Source organism: Anguilla anguilla, chromosome 2 (assembly GCF_013347855.1).
Source record: "Anguilla anguilla isolate fAngAng1 chromosome 2, fAngAng1.pri, whole genome shotgun sequence".
Taxonomy (NCBI): Eukaryota; Metazoa; Chordata; class Actinopteri; order Anguilliformes; family Anguillidae; genus Anguilla; species Anguilla anguilla.
The window spans coordinates 47,410,044-47,430,569 of NC_049202.1; the positions used below are offsets into that span (position 1 = coordinate 47,410,044).

The 20,526-nt window shown below is 37.0% G+C and overlaps 2 protein-coding genes across 2 annotated transcripts in view; both read left to right on the forward strand.

The window, feature by feature from the left end:
• The first annotated feature begins 1,717 nt into the window (after positions 1 to 1,717).
• On the forward strand, positions 1,718 to 6,250 carry LOC118220107 (urotensin-2 receptor). Its single transcript, XM_035403723.1, has one exon. The coding sequence runs from the start codon at positions 2,367 to 2,369 to the stop codon at positions 3,495 to 3,497; it is 1,131 nt and encodes a 376-aa protein (XP_035259614.1). The 5' UTR covers positions 1,718 to 2,366; the 3' UTR covers positions 3,498 to 6,250.
• Positions 6,251 to 19,006: 12,756 nt separating this feature from the next.
• rnf216 (ring finger protein 216) overlaps positions 19,007 to 20,526 on the forward strand; it is a 28,820-nt gene continuing 27,300 nt past the window's right edge. The window contains exons 1-3 of the mRNA XM_035405776.1: positions 19,007 to 19,096; positions 20,056 to 20,185; positions 20,286 to 20,434. Coding sequence (XP_035261667.1) covers positions 20,116 to 20,185; positions 20,286 to 20,434 — 219 coding nt within the window. The 5' untranslated portion in view covers positions 19,007 to 19,096; positions 20,056 to 20,115. The remainder of the gene's footprint in view (positions 19,097 to 20,055; positions 20,186 to 20,285; positions 20,435 to 20,526) is intronic.

Here is a 20,526-nt window from a genome sequence, read left to right on the forward strand (position 1 = left end):
ATAACATAAAATGGATCCACAGTTTCTTCCTGAAGGCATGAACTGCAAGTCCCACTATTGTGTTTATTCATTAGATGAAACGTACTGTTTGATCCTGTTTGCCCAAATTTCATCCTGGATATGACTCCTCTCTTCTACTCCTGCCTTCCTCATCATTCCCACTCTTTCCTGAATCTTAAAATAATGTTGTCCTATTCTTTCATTGTTCCATTGTTTTTGCCAACTTTTCCTTATTTCAGTTTTAATCAAACTCTTAATTTCTGCCTTACTAAAATTTAAGTTCAAAAGTATATTCTCATGCGTTGTTGCTTTTTTAAGCATATTTATCAGCAACCTCATTACCTTCAACTCCCACATGTGCTGGAACTCATTAAAAATGGACAATTAATCCCTTAATTTGAATTCTATATAATGCCTGCATGATTTCTAACATAATGTGTTTTCTGCATTCTGAAAATCTGTACCTGAGGCTCATTAGCACTGAACTTGAATCAGAGCATCCAGCCAACCTAAGTGTCCTTATTTCCACTGCAGAGCCAATTAAATCCTCCCCCCTGTATACTGTATATAAACAAATTATCACTTAATCTTTACATTTATGATACTTTAAATTCAGGGACAACAATGACACTCCAACTCTTTCATTGCTGATTTTTGACTCATCTGTATTAATTTGAAAAATTCATAATACTTATTTCTTACTTATATTATATTTAATATATGAGTTGACTAAGTTAATGAGTTCACTAAAATTCAAATCGCCATTTTTCCCTGCTATTCTTTCTAAAAGTTCAAAATCAGCCATAATCTCAAGGAGAAACCATGAAGGAACTGTCGATTATGGTACTATTGGGCTAATTTTCTGGTCTTTGATCTCCCTTTCTGTGGTTTTTTGTTAAATTAACCACCCAAAAGATTGTCTTTATCTTTCTTCTTTCTTTCTCCCAGCTAGTCTCTATTATCCTCTTTGTTGTTTGCTATGTATGACCCTGTACATTTACCCAGTAATTTAACAAGAGCTGAGTTCTTCTGAGGTTCACAGGTGGTTCTCCCATCTTCACTAGTAATGCTGCCACTGTAGTTGTTTTGATTGCCCCGTTACATAACCTTACCACTTGTTATTTTACTGCATCTAGCTTTAGCCATCTGTCTGCTGCAGATCCATAAACTATACATGCATAATCAAACACTGATCTAATTAATCCTTTGTATATGGCTGCAATTGCTGTTCTGTCTGCTCCCCATTCTGTTCCTCCTAAAAGTCTCATTACATTTAGTCCCTGTTTACATTTATGAATTATCTTCTGTATATGAACTGCCCATGTTAGGCTGTCATCAAACCATAAACCTAAATATTTGAAATGTTTAACTCTTTTCAGTTCTTGCCCATATAATCTTAAATTTAATTTATTCCCTACCTTCTTCCTTGTAAAAAAGAGTATTTGGTTTCATCTGCCAAAAATCTAAAACCACATTTCAATGACCGATCTTCTGCTTTACCAATAGCTTCGTGTAGCTTCTTAACTTTGAACCCTAAATTTACCCTAAATGCAAAGACTTCTGGATCTATTTCATATATTTTTTGCCATTACGGTATGTTTTCCGAACGATTTGATAAAACGATGTACCATTTATTAAATTGTACTATGTATTGTTTATTTCATACTATTTTCCAACGTTGTCTCTTAAATGAGAGCAGCTGTCACCATGGCAAAATAGTAGCAGGTAGTTGATTCCGCCGTCAACCTGTGGAAGCTCCTGCGCTTGGAATTCACACCGGGACGGTTTCCTTGCTTGATTCTGGGAAACAACCCCTCCTCCTTTGTCGTGAGTCTAATCCCATCCTCCCTAGAGCTAACGATAAAGAAAGAGATCATTTCAGTCAGGGGCTATAAGATAGGGATTTAAAGCATTCTCCAGATATGAAACACTCAGAATCAAGCACCGTACAAACCGACGCACCACTTTGAACCGGCACGCGATTCCGTTGGCGACGGGGAGAGATTCTACGCTTACCACTGAGCGCAGCTCCGATGTGCCTTTCAATAACCTCAATAGCCCGTGTACATGGGGATTTACTATTCCATCCATTATCAAAGAAACCTGTTTTTTGAGGAAAGAACAATCGACTGTGATTTGAGCTATTTTTGTTTCATTTTTTAAAAAATACATTCTGTTCCTGAGAAACTTTTTAAAGATTTACCTTATTAAATGTGTAGCAGCGTAAAACGCGCATAACGCAACCTGTAAACGTTTCATTATGGGGCCCGGAATCATGACTGAACAGTATTAACAAGTTTTTGATTACTTTTCAAAACAAACGGAACCAGAGTTTTTCTGTGAGAAATTTTCTTCGCTTTGGAGAAATGGGTTCAATTGACGCTGTAGGAGCTGTTCATGCTTGGAGTCAGGTGAATGTCTCTTCGTTTGCCTTTTTAAATTCATCATTGCCCTTACCCTCTCCGCAAACCCCCGGCTCGTTCAATGAGATCTTCATAACATCTTTGCTTGGGACAGTACTAACCGTGATGTGCTTAGTTGGGGTCGTTGGAAATGTGTATACTCTGGTCGTTATGAACATTTCAGTTCGGGTCAGTTGTTCAATGTACGTTTATATTATTAACTTGGCCTTGGCTGATTTATTGTACTTAGCCACAATCCCATTCGTGGTCTGTACCTACTTTGTGAAGGACTGGTACTTTGGAGACATCGGGTGTCGGATTCTTTTCAGCCTCGACTTCCTCACCATGCACGCCAGCATATTTATTCTGACCGTAATGAGTACCGAGCGGTACCTGGCGGTTGTTAAACCTCTGGATACTTTTGGAAGATCACGGCACTACAGGAGGACAGTAACCTGCGCGGTTTGGCTTGTGTCGTTTTTGCTGGCTCTCCCGAATATGATCATGATTGATCTTAAACGGACTGGTCAGAATGGACAGGTGAAACGCATGTGCCACCCGACCTGGCAAATGAAAGCGTACAAGGTGTATCTGACTGTGCTATTCAATACCTGCATCTTGGCTCCTGGTATTGTTATTGGGTATCTATATGTTAGATTGGCCAGGACTTACTGGATGTCGCAGACCACGGTATGTACAACAAAAGAAATGAATCGCTGTCCGAAACAGAAAGTGCTTTACATGATCCTCTGCATCGTTGCCGCATATTGGGCTTGTTTCTTACCATTTTGGCTATGGCAGCTACTTAGCATGTATTACTTTGGACTTGGGAATTTATCTCAAAAGACAATGATGTACGTTAATTTCATAGTCACTTGTCTAGCCTATAGCAACAGTTGCATCAATCCATTTCTTTACACATTGTTGACGAAGAATTACAAGGAATATTTGAAAGGACGACAAAAGAGTTTTGTTGGGTTTAAAAGAAAATTTAGACACTCGTCGCAAAGATCTGTGTCATCAGGGAGTCACCAGTTCACAGAGACTATGACCGTCACGCACTTGAAGGGAGTCACGGACGCATGCAATTTATAATTGCTCACTATGAACAAGTATTAAATAGGCTATGTAGGCTATCGCGCGCTTGTGTGTGATTGCGATAGAAATTTCGATCACAATCCTGTCATATCTAATATTGTAGGTTGCAATTATGGCTCTATAATTTAAAATGTCATTTCAGAATGGCTCGTAATGATTAGCTTTCCTCAGACAACATAATTTGCTCGCCTAATTAATTAATTAATTAATTAATCTAATATGCTAATTTACGAATGTTTATTCTTTGTTGGGGAAAGTGTGGTAAATTATGGAAAATAACACGATGTAATATTATCCTTCGACAGACAATTGTAGATATGTACGCACAAATCAAGGTCATAATGAAGTCCTGGCTGTTTCAAGTAGTCAGTTGAGTTCAAGTACGATGACTTTTTCTGCGTAACATTTAGCAATAAACACTCAATTATTTTTCAAAGCAGATTAACAATGAAAGCACATAGTTCCGCACTATTTATACTTGAAAAAAAATCCATATTATGAAGTTATTTTCTATGATGCGAAGCATAGACTAGCAAGTAGAATATGATTACAAGAACGATGTATGCTTCGGAGCAACTACTCTTTTCAAAGTGGAAATGGAGTCGTCAATTATTTTTTGTGTGTCTTACAGTAGGCTGTAGCCTACCTTCTTCGATAAAATAATGATGATGATGATGATGATGATAATAATAATAATACACACTGCTGTAGTCGTCTGATACAGAGTGCAAATGTAAATACTATTTTCATTGCTGCTATGAAAACCTATTTCAAACTAAAAGCAAAGAGCTTTTTCTTGTCATTGGATGTGCAACAATGTATGCAGTGAATAGGTTACTAATGGAGTGGTGCAGTAATTTGTTTTGAATAGACATTTGTGTTGTGATGATGTCTAAGACAAGCTGAGATGCAATGCTTATCCCGGACCTTGACTTAATTCAAAATTTGTAAATAAAGAAATGTTGATTCACGATTACACTGAAAAGCAGGTTTGTTGTTCCCAATACATACTCTTGTAGAAATATATAAATTGTCTCTGTGCCTTCTATGTAAAGATTGATTATTATTGTAAATAATTAAGAGTAGAGTTTCGCTCAAAGGCTTCCGTACAAGTGGCTTTTGTGAATGCAGTGTTGACCATGCATGTAAGTGCTCACTCTACATATGTGCTTCTTATTTAATGATGGCATATAATTTTTTAAGTCAACACCAATAAAGCTCTTTCACAGAGAAGAATAACAACTCTGACATGACTGGTAGTGATTTCCAGCTGCGAGACAAAAATAAATAGGCCAGTGGTTGGCTCTTCTGGCACTTCACACATCTCAGTCATTACCTTTTATACAATCTGGTTTAGGCCTAAAGTTTTGTTTTAATCAGTTATATGTCAACAATACCATTTTAAAATGAATTATATTAACTTTTACCAATTATTATGTATAAGTCTAGATAATGAATGACTGCATTTTATTGTAATTTTTTTCAATAAGTTAACTTCAAATTTACATCCAAGGTACTGTATTAGTAAATGTAGGCTAAGTTTATAAATAAAGATTTATTTATTCAGTTTTGGTCAAATTGATAACATTTGTTTCTCATGCAGAGAAACAGAATATCATCTATGTGTTGAAAATATGTCTACTATGAATTTAAATTTTTCTTATTTTGTTTCAGTTTTCATATCAAGAATTCATTGTTTAGGTCACATGGTACTGTGACTAAATGTGTAGACAAGTACAGTAAAAATAACATTGAATATCCTGCTATTTCATTAAGTTATTTATTTATTTATTTATTTAACATTTTCAGCATTTAGCTGATTTTTTAACCAGAGCAACTCACACATCTTACATTTTTATACAAAATTGATGTGTACATTTGGATATTTTACTGAAGCATTTCGGGTTAAGTATCATGTTAGATGACATAATGTCATGACACCAAGCGGGAATTGCACCCAAAAGTTACAAGCCCAGTTTCCTAATCATTATACTGCAATACCATCCCAAAAACATAAATATTATATTTATAATAAATAGTTGACTTATGTTTTGCAACTGAATAAGCAAACAATGTAAGAATCCTTTATTTGCTGGTCAATTACAACTACTTCTTAAAAGCTGTCAAAATGACCTTTGATGTGGTTAAAACTTATCAATGTCCTTCACCAATGCTATTGTGGCGCAGTGGACGATGATGCCATTCAATAAGCACTTCTCTACCTGGGGGCTGCTGGGGGGCTGCTGGGTGGCTGATCCACTGCACTGATAAGACTTAAGGCTCCAGTGTGTGGATGCATCCTGATATCTAATCCTGACCATGCCAGTGCTGAGTGTGGCCAGCAGTTCTCTGGCTAAGACATCTGAAGTTTGCCTCTATCAGCTGTGCATGACATATGCACCAATCACTGCATAGCTTGGTTGGTGGGTTGAATAGTGTGAAAAAAACCTGATGGGTTCCCTGAAACTAATAGTATTATGACCAAAAGGACTTCCCAAAAACCCCAATAGAACCACTGGGGCTGTCAAAATTGAGTGTTCTGTTTGTTAATAAAATATAGGATTTAATTAGGAATAAAATCTGTATGGGCCAGTGTTTTATGTCTTCTTTTGGTTGGATGCATTTCAGTTGCTCACCATCTCCTGTATATTTTAACAATTTAATGTTGGATGGTGCAATTAGTTGATATCAGATATTGAAAATGACTGAGCATACATCTTAATAGAACATAATTATGAGGCTTGATGTCAGGCTTTTGGGCATTGTATTAAAATATGTTGCATTAAAATATGTGTTAATCCTTATTTGTTGTTTCAAATTCTGTATTTGTTCTTTTTATTGTTGTCAAAATGTATTTTGTTTCCTGTATCAGGTATTGCTGTGCATAATTTTTTTTGTGTGAATATGTAGAGCGATGTAAAGAATTAAAATATAATGCAATCATTAGTCATCTTCTTAACACTTTTGTGTTGTAAAATACATGATGGAATCATAAATCCTTTAAAATCTTGATAAGAATAGCTCGTCGTATTCATGTGCTAAAGTAATGTTTTAAATATTATGTTTTAGATGTTCCTGCCTTTTCAAGAGAAACTTGTTTAATTTAGCCATGCAACATTTATCAGGATGGCTAGAAAGGTCACAGTGAAAGGTGTATTCAGACACTATAGTAACCTGCAACCAAGTATTAGAGAGGATAATACCACCCTTTATTCCATCCATCTGTTTCTAGGCTGCTTGGTCAGGGTCTGGAGCCTATCCCAGCAGAAACTGGGTGAAGGGCAGGAATACACCCAGGACAGGTCACCAATCCATCACAGGGCCCACACACCTTTCACTCACACATTCATACCCCAAGGATAATTTAGTCTCACCAGCTAACGTAATCTGCATGTCTATGGTCTGTGGGGGAAGCTGGTTGTGACACAGCAAGGTTTGTGAGGGCGAATGAGGGCTATCTGATTTTGTAAGTTGGCACACACACCTGGATTTTGTTACAAGTCAGTCCAGCGTTTAAAAGTGTGAATAATTTTCCCAGTGGGTGACTGGGGAGCTGGGGAGCTTACATCCTATGAAAAGGGAGAGAGTGTATTTGTCAAATAAGAACTTGGCTGATAAACTATCGTTTTGGGTTCATTTACTTTGTCTTTGTTGTTTTAGTAAATTATCGTTAGTTAGATCATGTGAAGGTGATGAGAAAAGCCTTTTCCATTCCTGTATTTCGCACTGTGAAACCGCTCTCTCTCTCTGGCTTATAAATTGCTAGTGAAAAGCAGATTTCCCATATCTCCCTGTGTCCAGCTCTTTAGTCCACCCTGGGGGTGTGTCACCGCATGTGACACTGGTGTACCTGGAGGAGACCCATGTGGAAACAAGGAGAACATGCAAACTCCACATAGGGGGCCCTGGACCGGGATTGAAGCTCAGTGCCTTTTGGCTATGAGGTGACAACACTACTCACTGCACCACTGTGCCACCCTCCACCCTTTATTGTGGGAGTGAAATAGTCAAATTTGGAAGCACTGTGCATATTCCTAATTATGCACACAATTATAGTGGTGAAAACATGAAACCTTTCCTCAAAAACGTCTGGCACTGAGAAAGATTAACTTAGTTACCAAAATTAGTCATGTCTGACCACACCTTGATCATAGTCTACCTTTCTCTAAGTTTTGAAGCTGAAGTATTGCAATGGAATTAAACTGATTATATATTTGTAGACTGTATACTGATTATTACATTTGGTGGAACCACAAGACATCCTGTTCTCAATATTATGTAAGAAGTTCAGTATTGGAGGATAAACTCTTTCTTCTGAGATTGCTGAATAATGTGCTTCATTTTCTACCTCTTTATGCAGCCTGTACTGCAACAATTGAGCATGAGACCAAAAATTCAACACACCCTTTATACATGGTAAAACAAAACAACTTTTTTAAAATAACATGACCCTACACAACCTGCTGACGCACAACGAGTACTCAAGATCACATATTTTCTTTTGTAGTTATATCTGTAAATTTAAGACATTGTCAGGCTTTGCAACTGTGTTGTTTTAGTGGATCACACTGAAAACTTAAAGCAGTTATGAATTTGGCCTTCAGCTGGGAAAAGTGGTATTTGTTTGGGTTCTTAAACAAGGGGACTGTAAAACTAATGAACCAATCCAGATTGATGCAGATACACAGTAAAAATATTAAACCATTCTTGGGCAGCAACAAGAGAATGTTAAACACAAGCAGCGGGCATCAGAATGACTCCAAACTGATGATTTCACCCTTGCTGGGCTGGGCGAAGGGCTGACCACGCGGTCCTCTCATAAAAGTCACATTAGCCAAATGTGACCTGCACCAGCACTGTAAGGAATGGTGGGAATGATTATAGCTTTATTCCATGATGTAATTGTTATTCAATCAAGTAACACAATATTATGGTTTTTTCATCAACGGAAACACCAAAACGTACATTTATGTACACAGTAAATATTGTGATTGCTGTATACATTTTGAGCCTCTTTGAATTAGATTCACTTGTTTCACGGCGTTTCCTTTGGCACGGCGAGTTCGCATTCATAGGAATAAGACCCGTATGTTTCCGCCCTCGCCATTGGAGAATAATGCTGGTGCCAGTGACAGCAGTGAAGGGCAGTGCCTCTTCTCTCATTGCTCCTCATCAGCCCCTCATTCAGGCTTTTCACAGTGTCATCACGTCCGTGATCCGTTTCATCTGATCCAGACTGGGAACAATAATAATAATCGGGCTTTGTGCTTAACGTCACTTGATACTGCTGTCTCAATAGTTCGACAGGTGCAGCTCATGGGTTTATAATTTTCCTGTGGAAAAAAGCCAGGAGATAGCGAACTACGCCTGGCTTAAAGTACAGAGAGGGGACACATTCTCTTTGTTCATAATTCTGCAATTTTATGTGGGGCAATAAAACATACTTGTTATTTACTTTAAAAAAATTAAATGTATATAACAAAAATATTACAAAATGTCACCTTTCTATTTTACATTTTGTTTTAAAGCTATAAAAATAAAATTAAAGCAGTGAAATAATACTTTGTATAATAATAATAATAGTGTTTTCTTTTTCAAAAATGTTTCCATTTTATACTCTACCATGCTTTCAAAATGTCAATTAAAAACAAGAACACATAGAATAATGGCCTACAGTAGACTGAACGTAATTATCAGTGAACAGCCACAGAATGTCAGTGTGAAGTTGAACCCACGCAGTATTTGAATAAAATCATACTCCTGTGTTCTTTTCCCCTTCACTGAAATGAACTGCTCAGTGCAAAGACTGTTGAGCAGTATGATATTAATTACCTGAATTATTCCTTTCTTGGTACAGCTGTACTGTACTCTTGTAAAGGGAAGCATGTCATGTGGGCATCCAAGTGTTTCCTCAGTTAGTAATCATGCCTATAATAAAAGTGTAATCAAATTAAAAAACTTTTAATTAAAAAACTTTATATTAGTCTAATATACTATTGTCAACTGAGCATATAGTTCAGTTGTGCACAAAACCTGAGAAAATATATCATCAGTTGGCTGCTGAAATGTATTGTCTAATGTTATTACAGCCCAGCTTTAATCTTACAGTTGTAATTTTGTTATAGTGTGCATCCTGCTAGATACATATATTGTCTTATGCTTTTCAAAATCAAACTGTCCGTATGAGATTTGTACTCTCTTTGATCCATTAACAGCACAGCCCAGCCATGCCAGAAAGCCTACATACAGTACACACAAATCAAAAACATCTAGAGGCAAGATGGCATCTTTAGGATCTGCAAGAGATCAATAATGATGGTGGTTTTGAAAATCTAATATTCTTACAGCCTGAACTGGTCATACTGGTCATATGAGAGAAGGCCCCTAAGTTATGGCAAAGCTATATGTCATATATAATTAACCTATTCTTATATAGGTTATATGATCCAATCTGAATTGTTTTTACAATTAAGTATTTTGGCTACTATAATTGGTTGAGTGATGAACTGGTCAAATAACTTCTCAGCAAAAAACCTTCTTAAAATCATGTTAGCTTTCATTTTAGGGAATCCAAAGACAACATGAAGTTTTTTTCCCAGCTGCCACAAGAGCAATGCAGAATTTTCACAGGGTGAAATATTATTCAGACCCCAACATAATAATCACACTTCAGAAACAGAGGAAGCCGTCATCAGGTGAGAGCACAAGAACCTGCAGTAAGAAAATAATCATATATTTTTTTTATTTAAGATCTTCTTCCATAATCATTTGAATATCTATTTGCTTTACATATTGGACCACCTGTTAGCATCTTCATTTAAAAAACTAGAACAGAAGAAATATTCATTCATCATAGATACCTCATTCTGTCACACAACAAGGACATTTTCTCATTAGAGTGTCATCAGCTAATGTAGACAGTAAACCACTGACTTCCTTTTGGAGAAGAAAGTGATCAGGAATTCCAATACTCTCTGTTCCAATAACATTTCCTCGGTCACATAATGACTGAGTGGTCCTATTACACCGCGCAAATACTTTGATGTCAGAAGTGTTCAGCTACATCACCGACAGAATACTTTCTGAAGGGGGGAATGCTATCTGAAGGCACTAGCATGTGCAGTTATACCATATTGAGCTCCTGGTTATTACTAATACAATCAGCTTTCATAAATATATGATTCCAATCAATAAAGGATTCAAATTTAAAATGGATTTATTTTGCATCGCATTCCTAGTTAACAAACATTTCAGAGTTCCCAATAAACTATTGGTTTCTGCTATAAATTCTATGCTTGGGGCCCACAGGAAATATAAAAAAGTATTGAAGCAGAATGAAAAAATGTTATTTATTATTGTTTCCACAGTGAATACCTGTTCTAATTATGTTTATGAGACTCATAACCCTCTTTTTTTTACACTCTGATCAACATTAGTTCTCTGAGACAACATGGAAAATGTGTCTTGCAGTTGGGGTAAATAGCTCCTCAAAAAAGCACAGGTTCTATTCCTGCTCCAAGAGTCTTTGTATGTTCTGACAGGCTCTTTTCTTTACACTGTTTAAGTATGCTCTGGCAGCTTAGAGGTATGGAGAAGGCTCACACTTTACTTTTAACTGTTTGTCATTGATCAGAATAATTAGATTCAATGGTTGATTTATTCTTTGATCTTGCTGATGTACTATAAGGTGACATGTTTTCATTCGGAGCTTTCTCGAACCTTCAAATGCTTTACGAATGTGAATTATTGATATAAATTTGTGTTACATTTTTGTTACATATTTGTTGTATAACATTGTGCATGTCAGTCACTGGAGACCTTGTAATATGTACAAAGATCAATTTAATCACATTTTCTTGGATTTGTAAAAGAAGCTGATCAAACTGTGTTTAATGGTTGAACTGTTATCAAGGAAAAATTATTGGCTTTTGGCTTTGTGTTTGTCTCTGAGCACACTTTGAGAAATATCTTGAACTGTGACACTGTGAGAGTCAGTATTCAGTAAGCATTGTTTTTCCTTTATATGATATGGTTATATTCAAATACACGTCCGCGTGGGGTTCCTCCGGGTTCTCCGGTTTCCTCCCACAGCCCAAAGACATGTAGGCAGGCTAATTGGAGACTCTAAATTGCCCATAATGTAGGTATGAGTGTTTGAGTGAATGGTGAGTGAATGCTGTGTGTGCCCTGCAATAGATTGGCGGCCTGTCTAGGGTGTATTTCTGCCTCTTGCCCAATACACACTGGGATAGGCTCCACCACCACCTGCCCAGGATAAGTGGGTATAGAGAATAGATGGATGGATGGATGGGACTAACTGCGAACATTCACAGCATATTAACACTGTATGCTTAGAGAATTGTTGTTTGTAGTTGATGCTGTTCATTTCCTGCTAATAATAAAGCTCAAATCCCACATAGACAGCGATGACAAAAGCAATATTTCACAGGTACTGTGTGCCAACAGAATTTACTGTTGCTTATAAAACTGCCAACACTGTAGAAGAGGACATTTTTATATTTGATAATATAAGGTTAATGTTAAATAAAAAGTCATACCGCTGAGGTATTCCTTGACATCCTCTTTTGGCAACAAGCAAGGCCTTACATAGAAACGCATTTACTGGTATTATGAGACATTGCCAACTGTGTGTGCAACAAAATATGACTTTGGCACAATGGCTCAAAGAAAATGGCAAATCACAGGCAAACTAACCCCTGTGCTACAAAAGCTTTAAGATGTGCCCTGATACTAATGGTGTTTAATCCCTCTGACCTGATCATTTTCAGCTCTTCCAGATGTTACAAACATTCATTGATTTCTCAGTGGTACATCTGTCTTCTACTCAATTTTATCATTGGCTAACAACATACCTTTTTTTGTTGTATGCCAGATGCCCTCTGGCAAGCAAAGATGGTAGGCATGAGAAGATACCCTGCCTTCAATAAGATAAATTGAGGGCAAGGTATATGAGGGCATAGTATTGGAGTATAAACCTTCTGTATTTGGCTGGATGGAATAGCTGAATGAGTTTCAATACCACATTTAACAATCATGTTCAGACTTTGAATGATAAATTCACCTGAGTGTATTGCTACATTCCACTGGGATATGAATAGGTGATATTTATATGTAGTATCAGTATAGAACTCTGGTAATCAGACTGTAAAACAAGGATATCAAGCTCAAGCCCTGGAGAGCCACCGTGCTTGCAGGTTATTGTGGTTTCCTTCCAATCATCAGTCGATTTGTGGACACTTAGGCCACTGACTTCAATTAATTTGTAAAGTACCGAAACACCCCAAAACAAAATGTCTGTGGCCTTCTAGGACTGGAATCTGACACCCCATGTAGACGAAAAAATAAAGCTATATTTGGGAATCTTATACCATGTTAGCAGATTGTGCACCAATAAATTCTAGTGTTGCAATGTCATTTATTCAACAGGTGCAACCATCTCTCCACAGATCGTGTGCATATGTAAAGTGTTTCAGACAAGGCTTTGGCCTGTACTGAAGCAACGATAAAGAGGATACAATGTAACCTGTTTGCAAAGATTATTTTCCCGACAAATCATGAGCATATATTGCATGCTAATTTGTTAAGTTAATTTATGTGAGAATGTCGGAGTGGTTGTGAATGTTGAAGTACCTCCGTGCGTGTCTGTGTGTGAGAGAGCTGCTTTGAATAAACACACCTTCGTCTCTCCACTCAGCTTCTTATTGTTCTACAGAAGAAAGCAACACATTGATTGAGACCTGGAGACATCTGTTCATATCCAGTAAATAATTGTCCTGTTTTGCCATCATTGCATTCACTTCACACTGGGACAGCCGTCATTGCATGAGAGCAATGACAGATGGCACAGCCCTGGATGAATGCCATTGGACTCATTTGAGGATTAACAACAGAACTCAATTATGGCTGTCATTGGAATTTGCTACATTGTGCAGCATATGCTTTACCAGTTCTTTTTTCAAAGTGAATTTCATCTGTTAGGTGCTTACGAATATGTGAGTTTTCATGAGCAATACAAATGGTATTAATGGCCCAAATTGTTAATTTAGTCATGTGACAACAACATGCCATATAAGTGAAGATGTGTATAGTTTTTTATTTTTATTTTTACAGTTTAATTTGTTGTGACGCTAAACATTTTTGTATGGTCTTTGTGAGAAGGTAGAAGGATAGGAACAATATGTCTCATCCATGGAACTTCTCCACCCTATCTCCCCAGTGGTGAAACTTCCCACTCCTCTAACAACCACTTGGTCATTTCCAAACTTTCGCCTTGGTTTGAAAACGTAGCTCTTCAGAACATCCCTGGACTAGCTGTCATTACTCTCGCATAGATTTATATAGATTATCCTGAATCTAATAGGCAACATTAATCCAGTAATCTGCATTTCAACATGATTGAAATATGGGCCACTACATACTACATGTGGAAACACTACCAGTTTTTAACATCATCAGTGATTTGTGTTATACAGACCAATGAATTCATCATTGCAACAGATATGCTTGAAACATATACACCCTGGACCTTAACCTCGAATTCCATCTGGGGACACCGATGTTCTACATTTGAGCAATGACTACCCACATCGCTCAGCTATTTATTCAGCTCTATAAATAGGTTGTAGAATACAGTGTGTTCTGGTATAAGCATTTCAGCTTGTCTGCTACAAAAATTAATAATGCAATAATGATTGTTCCACACTGTCAGAAGAATAGTGTGCTTGATATGGATTTTAAAAAATATTTTATTGTTACGTAAAATGATCCTAGCTTCCTGTGTTCGTATTTTATTGAAACTGGATTTCTGTAATACCCTGATTTACTGGTTTCTATTTCTGCTGGTAACTTCTGCTGACTGTTGTTTATAAGATTATTTTAGTTAAGCACAAATGGTGATATACATTCATAAGTGTGTTATGATTTTTATTTTGTCCTATAATGTCTGATTTTAGTTAGTTCTGACTTAATTCCTCCAGTGTACAGTTCAGCTAATCTATCAGAGCATTTTAGTTAACAATTATTATCATGAATAGTAATTTATCATTAAAACATTTTATTACATGCGTGGCACTTCAGTGTCTTCTGTTCTTTGTTCCCTTGGTTGATCATTCAGAATGATAACCTGTTATCTGATGATAATTTATATTAATTCATATTAAATCATGGTGGGATTCAATGCTACTACACCATACATCCAATAAATTCATACTGGAGAACATTATAGATTTTTAAAATCTTTTTTATGTGGAAAATGAACAGATACAATCACAGACACTGCTTAAAAATTGTGGTGCTGCCATGATAGAGGCTTACATATAGCCTTCAGAATTTTTTCCACAGACTGAAATTTTATCAGTTTAAAACATAGGTGGGCCAAAGTTGTTTAAATTAAAAAAGAAAATAGATATAAGGCTAATGCAGAAAGAGCTGTGCATACTCAGGAACCACCAATAAAAACTGACATCCTTTTTTTTTTGGTAATAGCATGCATTTCTTGGAATAGAACAATAGAAGAAGAATTACTCTATTTTATAGCTCAAGTGTTTGTCCAGATTGGCTGTGGCATGAAAGGAGTCAGATTTAAGATCTCACATGAATAGACAATCTGTGCATGTGGCAATGAGTTCCAGATGCCTTATCTCTTTGTATTTCAGTCTGGTGTGATTCCATGGCAGAACATTTTTAAAGCAATCACTCCATTTAGGAAAATGGGCTCGCAGACAACTTGGACCACAAGAGCTTCTATTAGCTGTCAGTAAGGATATGCTGACTATGTCTATTCCATGTTGAAAATGAGTTACTGAAATGCGTTGGTTACAGGTGAAAGGTATTTGTCCCACTCAAACTTTCAATGGTTGTAACAAAAATGATTCCCACAAAATTTGACGGAATAAAAAATGTAGCCTATATTATAAAAAATATTTTGAAGATTAAACAAAACAATAGCATCTCCTTTGATGCATTACAGTGTATGATTTCAGACCTCTAAGCTCTTACAAAATGCATATTTTAAATGTCAAAGCATTACAGAAACATTTCATAAAATTCCATCAATAATGCAATTAAATATTTCTGAACAAGAATTTTCAGAAATATTCTTATCAACTCATTTGGAGGTAAAACAAACCTAAGGCATGTTGTATATTAAAATATCACACATATCTCAGATTATTTTATAATCCAAATCAATGGTCTTATCATCTCTTGCACAAACCCAGGCCTTTCCATTTATATTTTATCAGCAACAATGACTGGACGTTAAGACTTGGATTAATGGAATGGTCAGCAACACTGCATTCCCTATATCTCCCGATATCTCCCAGTATCAATGCCATTTTATTCTTTGGCATGGAAAGATTAGCTGTAGCTCATTGAGGCATTTGTCAGAAAAATGGAGCATATCATCTGTGCATAGATCCAATGATTAAAGTATACATAGACATGACACAGTCACACAATATTAATATAAATGATAAATTATTTTTTGAATGTCGCCAGAGGTGGGTAACCCGGCTTCAAAGAGTAAAAAGACTGACCATGTATTTGCTCCACCACCATGCACTAAACCAGCTGATTCTAATTAGCATAACTCTTCACCATGGTAGGAGAACTAATTATTGTAATCAGCTGGTTTAGTGCATGTTGGTGGTGTAAATACATGGTCAGTCTTTTTACTCTTTGAAGCCAGGTTACCCACCTCTGAATGTCGCATTATTCACAAAGCAGTATTTAAAGATTTATAAACATCTCTACTACATCTGATATCATATTTATCTGGTACTTAAGTTCACTGAGACCATAAATCAGTAAAATAAGATTTATCTACATTGTTTGCCTACAGTATATATACTTTATGTATATATTAGATCTATACTCTTGATCTATGTTAACAAATTTTAGATGTGAAATTAGCATCAATAAAATAGCCATTGCCTCCCTGAGAGTGAGAAGAATTTGGTGAGAGACCTTCCCCTTCTTCCCCTTGAATCTGTTGAAACATGTAACTTTATTGAGTGTTTTAAACCCTGTTGCGTTCATCAGGTGCAAGCACTAAAAGTAGGGATGAAAACTTTTTTGTGTCCTCAAAATGCAGCCTCTTGTCTGTAATCGTATATTTGTATTGGCAAATCTTAAACGATTAGTCAAAATGGCATAAAAACGGTATATTCAAAAATGTTTGAATATGCTTTGCTGTAAGATACGTTGGAAACATTTGAAAGTGACGTATTTATGTGGGGGAAATTCAGATACTTGATCCTGAGATGGACATTTGGCATCACATTTTTCCATACTTAATGCCAGTTGTAAATTGTAGCTGTCTGCATTTGGCAGACTGATGCAGGCTTATTTTGAGACATAGTTGTGAATATGTGCAAGAAAGGTGTGTCTTTACCACCATCTGCTGGGGAAAGAAATAACATTTTTAAGGTGAATAACCTAGCCAATTCCATCACTTGGAAAAATAAAAAAATAATCTTTAAAAGGATCTCCATAATTTGTTCATTTTAACTTGAAAATGTGAATCCTCATAACAAAGGTCACAGTGCCACTATGACGAGAATCAGTACAGTCTGAATGTTGTATCATTAGCTGTCGAGGGAAACACCTCCACTTCAGGTTCGGTCAAGCTTAATGAATTCTATATATCAAAACAAACTTGACACAGAAATCAAGGAAGAAGTTCTCAAGATTTCTTAACCGGTTTATTTCCAGGGTCTGGAGGACATCACTTAGAGATTTGGACAGGGATTCCCCTTTTCATCACAGTGAGCTCATCGAACCAGGATAGGTCTATACCTTTTATAATGTGAAAACCTTATCTTTTGCTTTTGTCACCACCTTTCCTTCCACGTCTTCAAACTTTCTAACAAAGACATCTTTCTCCACTAACAGGCTTGACCATATATCATTTCAATACAGTGCCCCCCCCCCCCCCCCCCCCCCACCCCCCCCTCCCGTCTCAAATGCTTTTCTGGTGAAAAACATGTTTTTCTTAATTAAGATTCAGCTACATCTTCCTACTGTCATAGTGACCACTGATAAGGTAAACAGTACCAGGCTGTAGACCGGCCTTGAAGGCAGGTGCAGCTCCCGGCCCTCAAGCAACAATAAGACCATTATATCCTGCATTTACCAAAGGCCCTCTGCACAGAGTGTAATGAATAAAACGGAATTAAAAAACATATATCAATAATGGTCATGCATAAATGTGCATATTCCTCAACATAGCATGGAAATATAGGTCCTCTGTTCTATTCCTGATGTTACACCCTCATGTTCAATTGTTTTTCTGCTGATAGTTTTCTTCTTTATACACCATAATCTAAAAAATGTCCCAGGTACAGGTACATTCCCTAATTTTGTATCCAGAGCCATTACCATATCATTCCATGCAATAAAGCTAGATGGACAGCACAAAACAGAACAAATATCTTTAACTAATCACACCATTAAGACCTGGTTCAGGTCAGACTGTTACAGGGGAAAGAAGGAGGGAAATTAATGGGGAATGGGTAGAGGAACTGCCTGCTGCAGACTGAAGATTAATTCCAGTTCCTAACTACCTAACCAGAACTAACTAAAGCCTAACTAGTCTTCAAAGGCTTGCCGGGTATGGGGCGGCTTTAAACACTGAGCTTTGGGACACTAGGTCTGCTGACTGAGAACCAGAGTCTAAAAAGCACACCCGCAACAGAAAATTTAAATTCCACCCAGAGTCACCTTCAAAACTAATAAAGGAAAAATGAAAAAGCAAAATAACAATGTAGCGTCCAATTGGAAGGATCTGTGATCCAGCTGGGAACACTAACTACCCGGAGTCACTAAATGCCAAGCAGAGGGGCTAAATGAGATTTGAGGTTGGATTGAATAAAGCATACAAAATCAACTGGACAGACAGACTAGAAGGGCTAAGATAAGAATCAAAAGAGCCAAATCAAACGAGACAATGGTTAAACTTGAAATCCAATCAGCAAACAAATTAGAAGGGCTAGACAAGAAAAGGAGTTGAACCAAATAAGATCAAGCATGCCAAAATTATTCCTGATATTATATTTTTTAAATTTCCTGAATCCGACAGTTTTGTGAATTCCTGATGCACAGAAAATGAATTATTTCAAAAACATTTATAGTTACATCAAATTACATTGACTTCATGACCTTATCAGTTTAACCAAAAACACATTATTGTGGTTTTGCACTGGAAAAAAGCTCATCTGAATAGAGTATATCATAAAAATATTTTCTTATTTTATAAATCTCGTATAGCTAATTATTATATATCACATACATATTAAACACAAATATTTTCCCTTTGAAAACCTTATCTGTCTTTCACTTGCAAGCTGACATTTCTATATTGTTATGGCTCCACCATATTCGGCACAGCAGAGTAGGCGACATGTAGTTTCACCAGCAAATAGTTGTGTGAAACTACATCTCCTAGAACTCCTTGCGGCTTGTGCGTGCTGCGTGCCTTTTCATCTCGCTTCCGGCAAGAAAGTAGAAGAACCAAGCAGCAACGCGCCGAGCAGTCGGTTGTGTTCGTGTTATTTTGGAACAGTCTGCTGTGGGAGGTAAGTTTGTTAGATGTAGATTAAAATATATCTTCTGATAAATGATTTGTCAGACAGGCAGTAGTGCAGCCTTATCTAGCTAGTTATAATAATTTAAACGGTGCGTCAGTTATGAATTTATTTCCGTGATGTGAACATTGTTTATTTTGTGTCCTATTAGCTAGCAAGCAACACAGAAGCTTTCGTGGCTAATGTTTGCTAGCTAGTTGCCTATCCGGTAGCATTTCACACCCACATATCTAGCTAGTTAACAATCTTCGGGAAAATGTGTATTTTGGATTCATATCCTTTGCTTGTCAAGTTTCACTTTTTCAAGAAAACGACGCCTAGGTAGTCGTTATGAATCACTTTGGGTTAGATAGTTCGGGAATATCCAGGGAAACTGAAAGTTAAACAGACGGGAAACCCCAGTTTTAACAACAATTCAATTGGCGTTGAAGTGAAATGAGTCTGGTGAAATTCTAAGCGAGTGAAGTGGAGGCATTCACTATTTTCTTCAGGTTTTGGAACCGATCGTATTTCTCTGAAACCGTCTTCACAGAGCTTTGACCAACTTGAACGGCTCTCTAAAATGTTGTTACGATTTGCTAGTCAACAATCATTTAAGTGGTCCTAAAATATTGTTTAAAAATCGTCTACAAGTTCTTAAGTACACAAGTATATCTTACACGGGGCACCGAGCGCATGGTGAAATCAGTGGCATCAGGATTGATTTTAAGGTCCAACCTAACCCCTTCCCTGGAATTATTTTTGAACAGAGTGCACTATGCCATTAGCAACCAACCGTCTAAAGGGGGAAATCTGCATGAACCAAGTAGATTGTTTCTTAACCACACTGAAGTGTGGATCATCACCCAGTCAAGTTTCTCTAGATACTCTGATTTTGAACCAAAATGAAATGCATGCATTGTCAAGCCTTTCAGACCACTACAGTTCTTTAAGCAGTATGTCTTACTCAGGAGTATGTGGACTTGGTCTATGTGAGTGTAACAGTGAAGACTGGAGAGTCTCTGGTTCCGATGATGGCTGATGAAGCAAATGATGATGATGTCATTCATTTGGCCAGCTTCCGCAGACACCGGGGACAAGGTAGGTGATGACCATGGTCAATATATCAACACCACAGTCATATAACACAGAGCCACTGGAGTTTGTCATTAACCTTGTTGACCTCCACATGTTTTGGCAGATGGTGAAATTAGAAACGATCTCTTTATTACTATATCTGACGACTCCGATGAGGAAGTCCTTGCATGTGTACCAAACCATTCTGTCCAGTTGAAGTCTGAAGCAGAGGATGAAATTGAGGAGGAGGAAGATGAGCATGTGATTTCCCTGGTAAAAACAGAATTGTTATTCTCTTATAGTATTGCCTGGTTGTACTGAATGCTGAGCCATCATGGATAAGTTAGTTTCTCCAGATGTTGGGA

Bases quoted from the DNA above. Each gene is read 5' to 3' on its own strand.
- LOC118220107 (XM_035403723.1), top strand. From the start codon at position 2,367: ATGGGTTCAATTGACGCTGTAGGAGCTGTTCATGCTTGGAGTCAGGTG.